The sequence below is a fragment of the Bufo bufo genome, chromosome 3 (genome assembly GCF_905171765.1).
Source record: "Bufo bufo chromosome 3, aBufBuf1.1, whole genome shotgun sequence".
NCBI lineage: Eukaryota > Metazoa > Chordata > Amphibia > Anura > Bufonidae > Bufo > Bufo bufo.
This window is the reverse complement of record NC_053391.1, coordinates 323,936,064-323,948,164: the sequence shown is the minus strand read 5'-3', so window position 1 is coordinate 323,948,164 and position 12,101 is coordinate 323,936,064. Positions and strand designations below refer to the sequence as shown.

Here is a 12,101-nt window from a genome sequence, read left to right as displayed (position 1 = left end):
TGACCTGCATGGTTGCAAATAAAGCATGGGTACTTAGATATAAACTTCCTATTCAGCTACAGCAGTCTGTGCGGGTCTTCTGTTTCACTTCTGCTCCTACTCACTCCTCTCCCCTCTCCATAAACTTGTATTGGCATGTGTAACCTGATCCTTCTGCGGAGCTACTCCCATCCTGGATGGTTTTCAAGCATATTTTAAAATGAAAAGCAATTAGCAAGTGTGTTAAAGAGGACCTTTCACCGATCCTGACATTGTGAACTAAGTATCATGACATATACAGCGGCGCCCAGGGATCTCACTGCACTTACTATTATTCCTGGGCGCCACTCCGTTCTCCCGTTATGTCCTCCGGTATGTTCGGGGACTTGGTTATATTTGGCGGAGACTTAGGGGACTTGGTTATAGTAGGCGGAGTCTGCCCTTGTTCTGCTGGGCGTCTCCTCCTAGGCTGTAGCGCTGGCCAAGCGCAGCGCAGAGCTCACAGCCTGGGAGGTTTATTTCTCCCAGGCTGTGAGCTCTACGATGCGATTGGCCAGCGCTACATCCTAGGAGAAGGAGACGCCCAGCAGAACAAGGGCAAACTCTGCCTACTATAACCAAGTCCCTGAACATACCGGAGGACATAACGGGAGAACGGAGCGGCGCCCAGGGATAATAGTAAGTGCAGTGAGATCCCTGGGCGCCGCTGTATATGTCATGATACTTAGTTAACAATGTCAGGATCGGTGAAAGGTCCTCTTTAAGTAGCCAACATGAAATCTAGACATTTCTGATTGATGAGACATTTTAGCAAGTTTCCTGTGGTCGCTTGTATTATTGATTTATGCAAAGTTGTGAGAAAAGTTAGTGACCATTTACTGGTATTCAAACAGCTGTATGGTATTTCATGAACACAGATCGAGAGAGTCTAAAGAAGCCCTTACTGTCTATTTTTTTTCCCCATGTAGAAGATTACATTTCCCTAAAATCAGAGCACCCTTTAATAATGTATGCTCACAATTAACTTGTTTTCTTGAAGAGTATGTTTCCACCTATACATACTCCATGAATATTGTGTTGTCATTTTAGTTGTTGGTGCAAACCAGGTTTCTGTTCTTACTTCAACTGGGGGCAAAAAGCTGCAGAGGAAACCAGCCATTTGTAGACTATTGTGTTTAGCCACCCAACAAGCATAGAAGTTTTTTTTCCCAAACTGGTGTATGTTACTCTCTCAGTCAAAACCATGTGCCACTCAGATTAGTACTCAATTCTCTGTGCAGTAGGAACACTAACAACCTAAATGCACTCTGGGATCTAATATTGTAAATTTTCATCATTTCTACTGGATTCAAAGTCTTGGCAAAACAGATACAAAAATGTAAAAGTCAAAAAGACTTTTGAATGAAGAATTGACTTCTCTAATTTGATCAACCGATAGTTTAGGTTGTATTTTGTATTTACATGTTTCCTATGGCTACAATGCTAGAACAATATAATTAAACATGACCATAAATATATGTACATACACAAAACATCACAAGCTAGAAAATAACGAAACTAGACTAAGAAATAAAGTGATATTCTAGTGGCATACAGATCAGTGTCACAATATGCAAGTGAGCTGCTCTGCCTGGAAACTGTTCATTCCAGTTCAGGGCTACACCGACAGCTGATATATGCCCTAAAATAATGCACAAAATATCAGGAAGGGAAAAGGTTTTTCACATTTTTTGCAATTCTCTGTGAAGGGATAATTCATACAAGTCACATTTGCAATATTTTCATTTGCCCCTGAAAATCTCATTCAAATACAATAAAGACATTGATTTTTGTTGGAGGCCTTAAGTCCACTTCAGAATTAAGAAAGAAGTAGATTGCAGGTCAATTGATTTGCTTTTAGAACAATTTCAAAAGGATAAATATCATTTAATTCAGCTTCATGAATAAAATCACTTTATTTGCAAAAGGAAATTGCACAATCTCACAAAATTTAGAAGGAAGATTCGTGATGTAGATCTTGAAATAAGAATCCACGCTCAGTATAGTTTTGAGATCTGTAAGCTGACTTTGTGTCCTCTGCTCAGACCTGTTTACAATACGAATTTGGTTTCCATACAGAATAAAAGAAGACAAAGTTGGTTTTATTGTGACTGCTTTAAATGAGTGATCAAATACAATTTGAAATCTGGTCTATATAATACTGCTGGTTTTCTTGAAGATACGCAGACCAAGTTAAAAACTTAGTAAGGTACAACCATCCACTGTCTAATTTTAACAAGACAAAAAATAAGTCAATAATTTCTCAAGATTTTCCCCGTATTTGAAAATATCAGAATTTTCATAAGATGTCAATTAAAACAATTCACATTAGAGAAAATATAACTAGATACAATTTATTTTAACTTGTGTCCATGATCGGCCTCTACTTTTTTAAAAAATTTTATTTTTTTAAAACAGAGGCAACTAATAATTTTTAAAGAAATGGTAAAAAAAGTGAGGATTTAATCCATTATTCGTTTAATTCATTATTAGCACTAATATTCATTGTGGATGACTTTGCTTCGAGGACTAGTAACATGCATTTCAGCTTACTAAGGTCAGGAGCACTAACTTAAAGGGATTCTGCCGACTCTTGCAAGTCCTATAAACTACAGTAATAAATGAATAGATCACCTGTTACGAATCTTAGATAAGTAATTTGTAGGTCAATACACACCACCGTTCCCCTTTGTGCACCTACAAATCTGCCATGGAATGCACCGAGACTTCTGCAGTCCTTTCTACTATGTGTACACAGAAATGAGTCCTCTCAATGCATTCGATTTGCAGACAGGTGATTAATACATGTATTACTGTAGTTTATAGGGCTTGCATGAGGTGATAGATTCCCTTTAAATGCTGTGAGTGAAAAACCCACCATCTTGAGGACATCCAATAAGGAGCACCTGGTGATAAAGAGGAGAGGAATGGGAATCTCCAATGAAAATGTTGATATAACCCTCATCTATTGAACAGAGTATGATTGAAGAATTCAAATCTGAATGGTTTTGATAGATTTTTCATGTGAAAATGAACATTTAACGGATATCAATTGGAGCAAAACTAATTTAACATATTTGGAGGTCTAGCATATCAGTCCTATTTCATTTTCCAAAATATATGTTAATAGATTTAGGGGCTTAGCGACATATATACAATTAATCTTATCACAGTAAGCCATTTCCTTTCCTGTAAGGAGACAACTTGTTCCATGACCTGTTCTGGGAACCCTAAAAGCCCACATATAATGAAATCCAAATTTGTGGCAGCACCTTAAAATGAGTAAACTGAATTTTAGTACAATACACTGGGTCTAATAGCTGAAAATTAAATCATGGGGAACTGGTATTGTTGCCTGTAGATAAAGTTCAGTTTCATTTTCTAAACTGTACTGTAAAATGTAACATGGACTCGTATCGGTTGCTGTGGGCAAGAAAGCTACTATTCTCTAAGGCCACTATATTTTCTTTGCCACATTTTATTCTTTGACACTTTGAATGCACTGAATTGTGTGTTATGTAACTTCAATATACATTTACATTTTGGATACACTCTCCGGAAACATCTTATAGCGAAGGGTCATTTTCAGACATATCATTTAGACACATCAAAATATACTATTGGAAGGAGTAAAGTGTCCTTTCCACTTCAACTTGGAGATCTTTCGACGTCCAAATTGTGTCAAGTGTCTCATGGTAATCATGAGCATTGTTTAAATTAAAAAAAAAAAAAAAAAACATAACCCAAAGAGTACATCTGGCCTTACTTCATTTTACCGGTTATTGGGGGCTCAGCACAACCAAACCAATGACATCTCCTAACATGTCTCAGTGGCATGTCAGAAGATGTCTTTGGTCATTAGATGAGTTTCCCTTCTCTTTTGAGGAATCTTTGGTTATTTGGCTGAGGTCATGTTTCAAAGCTTTTTAATGTGTTGGACATTGACTCACAGGGTGAATACCTCTAATTTGTGCCTTCTGGAGGACAGCTAAACATATAAGATGTTTTAACATGAACCTTGTTTTCAAGTCAAAATGCAGTGCAGGGCAAGCTTCAGCTTGTACAATTTCTCATCCGTTTTTATACATGTTGCTCTCTGAAATTTAAAGTATAAGAACTCGTCAAAGTAAATCCATGTTCAAATAAAATGCAGTAACTAAAGAAAAGTGAAAATGGGAGTTTAAGCCAGCCACCTCTTCTGTACCTCAAAAAAAATAAAAAAATAAACCCTAGTCATATGAGCAACATGGGTATGCTATGAGACAACACCACATCGGAGCACAAGATCAATTTCATGTCCTTGAGTATCCACATTCAGCTGTTGCGTATCTATTTTGTCAATTTTTTTTGTTTCTTTTTTGAAACAGATTTGATCACTCACATATGCAGTCCATCTTAAATTGTGTTTGTTTCAAGAATCACAACTCAGATTTTTTTTTTTCTTTTGCTCTTTTTAATAGGATACAACCAAGTTTGGAAAAGGATGAGGTTGTTTGCAGTTGAATTTTGCTTTAATTATAATTTTTTTTTTTTTTGTGAAGAGTTTTATTGAAATTGCACATGAACAAGTAAACGGGAAATACAAATCACAGAACATGTTGCAGAGGCTTCATGAGCCAAAGCGAAACAATTTGGTAGGGCATCTTTTTCCCTTCCAAAAAATGTGAAATTATAACAATAAAAATACAAATTAACTAAGCCTAGAAAGTCATAACAGCAAATACACAAAATCCTAAAATGTTTAATTATAAAGACTACTTAAAATTACTAAAGACTTCAAATACTGTTTACATTTATGTACAAAAGAATGCTACTGCAGATACATTAAAAGGTAAAGGAAATATTGCCAGTAATCCTGCATTTCTGCACAAATTACTTTGTCCTAACCTAAAATCTTCTTCACCTTATACGCTAATATATATATATAAAAAAAAAAAAATCAATACAATAAAAACAACAGTATCTGCTATGTTACGGGCAACTAAAACATAAATCAAATTAACTGCCAAGGGTGGAGAAACCATAGAATCACAATCTAGAATCAAGAAACAAACCAAAATGGTAACATCTGGAACAAAAAGGAACCATTGGAACAATAGTATTGTATTACAGAGTTCCCTTCAAGCTTGGTTCTCACCACAGCTTAAATGCTAAGTGAACCCCAATTTATATTTCCATGACTGTACCAGAGCATAATTGGAGTGCACCAATGTTAATGAAAAAATAATATGAAAGCTATTTACAATATAGCAAAGAAACAAGTACAAGAATTACAGGAAACTGATGAAGCCTGTGTGTGAGTGTACGGAAATTTAGTTGTTTGAAAAATCAAACAAACATTCTAAGTGTTGCCTTTCCTATTTCCACTGCTGACCATAAGAATCCTGATAAAACTCTTGGTTGTCATTACTGTAACCATAGTTACCAGTATAATCACCACCTTGCTGTAATGGCTGTTGCGCTATGGGCTGGGTTCCCCAATTCTGCTGATTGTTGGTCTGGCGACGCTTGGAGTCTGGCTGGCTGTACCCATCTGCCTTTCTTTTTCCACCAACATTCCCACCTCTACTTCCACGGTTACGAGAGTTGCGACCTCGGGACTGCTGCGAAGGCCCACCTCGTCCACCTCTGGATCCTCTAGGAGGGCCCATGGGGGAACCTCTTTGTACATAACTGGAGCGCCCTCCACGCTGAGGAGGAGCTGATCTGCCTCTAGGAGGTGGAGGCCCACCTCTACCACCTCTTCCTCCTCGCCCACGCACAGGGTATGCATCATCATAACCATAGTATGGATCATCGTAGCCACCACGGTAGTCATGATAATCATAGGAGTAATAATCATCATAGTAATCTTCATAGCCATAATAATCTTGCGGATATGAATAGCCACCTCTGCCTCCACGGCCCCTGCCTCTGCCTAGAGATGGCATTCGAGGAGGGGGATAATAGTAATAATCATCATACCTAAGAATATAAACGAAGCATAAACATGTGCATGATCAAGGTAGCAAATTTTAAGAAAATTATTGCAATGCAGATTTACTGACATTAAGAACGAGGATATTAAACTGTACTGAACGCTTTAGTAAGAGCCAACCAAATCAGAACTAAGCCAATATGCCAAATTAAAAAACATTGTAGTTAAAAGGAGTTGTCACAGGCACTGATGGGCGGGCTTTAGCGCTGCCCTAGCCTGTAAAACGGTAAAGCCCTCCCATCAGAGCTGGTGACGTCACCGAACACACTGCTGGGCGGAAGCCTCCGACCAGCAGTGTTTTATTGTAAATATAAGAGCCCTTCCCTGTGCGATCCAGCGCAGGACAAGGAAGCACTCAGATGCTAACATCAGAGGGGCTGTGTGGGTGAAATTATGGGTATGTCCGGGTTCAGCTCTGAACCTGGACAACCGCTTTAAACTACCATAAATGTCTGATCGGGTGGCAGGCCCATGCTTACTCAGCTAATGTGAAACTTCCATAGAACTTAATGGAAGTAGCTGTGCATGCCCAGCCACCTTTCCATTTGCAGCAGCTGTGAGATGGTGGTCAAGGTGCAACCATTCGCAATACAGGTGCAGATCTCAGAGGTTGGAACCAGACCTATCGGACATTTATGGCGTATCATAAATGTCAAGAAGTGAATAACCCTTTAAGAAATTAAAGGGGTTATCCAAACCTGAAAAATCCACCCACAATGCCTGGGAATACTTATCTGCTCCCCGATGTCTGTGTCCTTCCAGATCCCTTCACGGCCATCGCTGCATCTCCTAGTGGGCTGATCACAACATCTGTCGCCAGGAATGTGCAGCTAATAGCAGGCTGCGACGGTGACCTGCCCCTTTGTGTCATGTGTGCACACCCTAATGACGAATGTGATCTGCATGCCAGGGAGATCCAGCCATGGCTGGAGAGGGATCCAGAAGGACACGGGCGTCGGGTACCAAGTAAGTATTCTCTGTATGAGGGGCCTGGGCATTGTGGTTGGGTTTTAATGTTTGGATAACCCTTTTAAAGGTGGGCTCTTATCTTGCTGGGCGTATATAATATAATTTATAGCATACAAACAAGGACAGTTAGCATTATGACATACACAGTCATTTAGTAAGCTATTAAATATAAAAAAAAAAAAATTTGACCAAAATTGAGGCAATTTTGACCTGCTTATGATGCAGCCTAGTTTAGTACTTAAAGAGGTTTCCAAGATTCTGAGCATAGGTCATCAATATCAAACTGGCGAGGTACCGACTACAGCGTGGAGGCTGCAGCATTGACCGGAGCTCTGCAGCCTTCTTAAAACAGCTAACACCGACACCCAGAGGATAAGTCCTCAATATCAGAATCTCAGAAAACCCTTTCAAGATCAGGCAATTTTTAGTTTTTTACTCCCAGCCCTCCCAAAGGCATAACAGTTTTTTATTCACATATGAGGGTTTGTTTTGTTGTGGGACAAGATGCACTTTGCAATGGCACCACTTACGGTTTCATACAATGTGGTAGGAGGTGGGGAAAAAAAAATTGCAAATGGGATGGAATTACAAAAAATAAATAATATAAACCTCCATTCCGTCACAGTTTTGTGTTTTTGGGATTTTTTAAAACTGTTTCCATGCAGTAAAACTGACATGTAACTGTTATTCTCCGGGCCAGTACAAATACAACGATACCACATATGTACAGTTTTTCAAAACTTTGGAAAACAACAATTTTTTTCTTTGCATTGTCATATTTTGAACTCCATAACTTTTTTATATGTGTGTGTACAAAGCTATGTAAGGGAACCTTTTTTTGCGATCTGTACATTTCACTGATACCATTCTGGTGTGTGTGACTTTTGATAACTTTTTATAAAAAATTTTGTGGGAGGTAAAGCAACCAAAAAACGGCGAATTAGCCATTTTGACTTTTTTTCCCCGCTGTATGAGATAAATATTTTTATAGTTTAATAGTATGGGTGTTTTTTCATGCGGCTATGCCCATGATAATTTTTTATATTATTATTAATGCATTTTTATTTAAATTTTGGGGAAAGGGTAGTAATTAGAATTTATATTTTATTTTAATATTTAAAAAAAATATAATTCTCTCTTTGTACACTTTTTAATAGTTCCCCTAGGGAACTAAAACAATTATATTGCTTTACTTAGACTCTGTGACAGAACGGCTTTAAATAAAGGCCAATAGAAAATATGATTTTTAGCCAAAAATTAGTAAAAATGCAAACAAAAATTGCCCCCGAAGGTGTACATAGCCTTTAAAATGTATGCGGTCTACGTAATTTGCGAACGCATACATTAGTCCCAGGTGCTTTTTCTTTTTTTTTTAAATGCCCAATCAATTTATTTATATTTTTTTATTGGAGGGAGTTTTTTTCCTGGTCAAGTGAGCTTTGGAAGGTGAAATGAACAACTAAAAAAAAAACAAAAAAAAACAACACAGTTTTAGAATGCTTTCAGATTTTTTTTTTAAGCTGCTCACTGTAAGGGATAAAAAATAAAATAAAATAAAAAAAGCAGAGAAGGGAGAGGGTTGATCTGCCAGAAGTTCTTAAACCCAAATTATAACAGTAATTGGCTCTCAGAGTCAGGCCTCATGCACACGACTGTATGTATTTTGCGGTCCACGAAAATTGGATCAGCCAAAAATATGGACGACGTCAGTGTGCATTCAGTTTTTGCGGAATAGAACAACTGGCCCATAATAGAACAGTACTATCCTTGTCCGTAATGTAGACAATAATGGGACATGTTCTATTTTTTTGAGGAACGGAAATACGGACATACGGAAACCGAACAAACGGAGTAACTTCAGTTTTTTTGTTTTTTTTTCGGACCCATTGGAATGAATGGTTCCGTATACGGTCTACAAAAAAAACAAAACGGAACGGACATGGAAAGAAAATAAGTTTGTGTGCATGAGGCCTCAGTCTAATAAACTTAAACTAAAAATGAATAAAACTATACATTTCTATACAGTGCCAAATGTTATGTTGGCACTCCCAAGGGACAGATCAATATGCAAATCTTAAAAAAAAATATATATATATATATATATATATATATATATATATATATATATATATATATATATATATATATTCCCTGAATGTCTAGGTGGGAAAAAATAAATAATGCTATTCCCCCCCCCCCCCCCCCCCCCAAGAATTGCGAAAGTGAATTAAACAGCCAAAATACTCACAAAGTACCACGGGATGCCTGCCGTGCAGCCTGGCGCTCTTTCCTCTTCTTATCTGGGGGTTTTGCTAGTACTATTTCAATTTCTTCACCCTCAAGGTCTGTTCCATTCATTTCATCCATTGCCTATCCAGAAGCAAGCAGATTTACAGACTTCAACAAACTGTAATACAAATGGTATAGAAAGGATCACAATTACACTGCCTGGCCTTGTCAAAGTGCAGTGGGTGTGGCAAAAGCAGAGGCAGCTGAGCTTCAAGGTGTAATGGTACCCCTGTTGCTCGTGTGTGTGCGCGCGTGTGTGTGTGTGTGTGTGTGTGTGTGTGTGTGTGTGTGTGTGTGTGTGTGTGTATATATATATATATATATATTTTTTTTTTTTTATTTATTTATTTATATTAAGGCAAAAGAAGGCAGCACTCCAGATGATGATGAAAAAAGTGGATGGTTTATTCACTCATCAGCAACGTTTCAGCTCTCTCTATGGAGCCTTTTTCCAGCTGAATAACATGTGCAAAATTATATATATATATAAATATATATATATATATATATATATATATATATATATATATATATATATATATATATATATATATATATATATAGCAAATAATTGCCAAGGTACAAATTGATACATCATATAATAAAGTGCAAATGCATACATATTACAGTCATATTACAAATATAATCAGTGTATCATCATAATTCAGTATAGCAGCAATACAGATATAATCATAAAAATTCATAATGTGGTGAATGTGATATAGAAACACCAAAATATCATAATTACCAATCAAATGTGAAAGTGAACAAGAGTGTTGAGCATAATATAGCAATCAAAAAAATTAAAAACCTTTGAATGAATCACTTTCAGCTGACCAGGCATGGTAGGAACTGTTGGGGTCTGGAAAAGAGAACGGCGCATGCGCCGCTTCAACCGCTATCGCGAGATTCACAGGAGTAGTGTGTGGTAGACCAACCACATAAAAGATGGCCGCTTTGGAACAATACTTTAGGGCGCATGCGCATGCCAATGCTAACGCCCATATAGATTTGACAGACACTTGTACAGTGCCTGAGCGCCGCAGTATATAGCAGAAACAGCTGATCCATTCATCGGGGACCGGCGGGTCAACGTTGGTCACCAATGGGATATCTGTATCAGCAGGATGATGCGGTAATCACACCACTAACATCCCGCTGTCCAGAATACCAGCAAATCCGCTCCATGTCCCTTACAGCCACACAGTAGGCAAAGTCCACTGTAAATCGACTGAAGGGACACAGAAAAAACTGCATCGGGGCTCATAGTATACGTTTATTTATGTTAAATGTGTCAGCAACTCCCGTTTGTGTTGGTGTCACCCAAGTCCCAAAAGGGGCTGGAGTCACACCATCACACAGACAGGGGCCGACTATAAACATTGATTGTACATATTACAAAATAATAAGAAGAAGGATCGCCAACAAGTTCCTCCAGGCTTCGCCATACGTGAACATTCGTACTTTATGCTTCAAAATAATATCCTATAAAAAAAAAAGAGAGAAAAGATATTTAATATATAGCACATGTTGTTTTCCATATATGCCATCAAACTGGGAGAGAACACACATGAAACCAATGACTAGACAACCCTAAACTGCACATTTAAACCCTGTGGCCTTAAGGTACCAAGTGTGTAGATCCAGTAAAGCTCACGCTTTTTCAATAATTTTATTCGATCTCCACCCCGCCTTGAGGGAGATATTTGCTCTAGGATTCTAAAACGTAAGTCATCTTGTGTGTGTTTAGCTTCAGTGAAGTGTTTAGACACTGGGAGATCCATCTTTTGTTTTCTAATTGAATACCGGTGTTGGTTGAGACGGGTTTTGACGTCCCATGTGGTCTCACCAATATATAGCAGACCACAGGGGCACACCAACAAATAGATAACATAAGACGAATCACATGTTAAATATTGTCTGATCTTGACCCTGTGTCCCAAAGTAGGGTGCACAAAAGAGTCCCCTCTCAGCATTAATTTGCAATTAATGCAATTATAGCAAGGATAACACCCTTTGCGTGTAGAACCGAAATAGCTCTCACACGTCTCCCTTGTGGAACCAATGTCTGACTTCACCAGTCTATCACCTAAGTTGGGGCTGCGTCGGTAAGAACATAGGGGTGGCGATTTAAACTCCTGCACTTTCTCAAAGTTGCTAGTGAGAATTCGCCAATGTTTTTTTGATTATAGCAGCAATCTTACCACTATTGGTGCTAAATTCCGATACAAAGGGGATTCTAGCCTGGGAGCACTTGTGATCACCTAATCCCTCTCTAATAGTTTCTGTTGTGAGTGGTTTAATTCTATTCAACTGTCCTCGAATCAATTTTTTGGGGTACCCACGTGTCTGAAATTTGGACCCCATTTCTTGTAATCTGTTCTCTGCTATTACCGGATCTTGGACAATTTTTTTGACCCTGAGGAGCTGACTGAAAGGAAGTGACCTCATCATAGGTTTAGGGTGGTGACTCTCATAACTTAGTAAAGTGTTTTTATCTGTGGGTTTCACATATAAGTCAGTCACTAACCTGTCATTGTGGATGCCATTTTGTGTGTCCAGAAATTGCAAGGATACCTCTGAGTGGGTCAATGTAAACTTGACACTAGGATCAATGGTATTTAAAAAACGATGGAAAGCGATGAGGTCCTCCGTGGCGCCGACCCAAATCAGGAAAATGTCATCGATGTAACGCCACCACCCCAGCACATGGCTGAAGTGGTGGCTCACATAGACGACAGACTCCTCAAGATGTGACATGTAAAGATTTGCATAGGTCAGCGCCACGTTGGACCCCATGGCGGTCCCCCATAATTGTAAAAAGAAGTCATCCTGGAACAGAAAATAA

The 12,101-nt window shown here is 38.4% G+C and overlaps 1 protein-coding gene across 1 annotated transcript in view; it reads right to left on the bottom strand.

Moving 5' to 3' along the window:
* Positions 1–1,216: 1,216 nt before the first annotated feature.
* LOC120995267 (heterogeneous nuclear ribonucleoprotein R) overlaps positions 1,217–12,101 on the bottom strand; it is a 77,639-nt gene continuing 66,754 nt past the window's right edge. Inside the window, exons 8-9 of the mRNA XM_040424365.1 lie at positions 9,213–9,334; positions 1,217–5,982 (exon numbers count right to left, since the gene is read on the bottom strand). Coding sequence (XP_040280299.1) covers positions 5,376–5,982; positions 9,213–9,334 — 729 coding nt within the window. The 3' untranslated portion in view covers positions 1,217–5,375. The remainder of the gene's footprint in view (positions 5,983–9,212; positions 9,335–12,101) is intronic.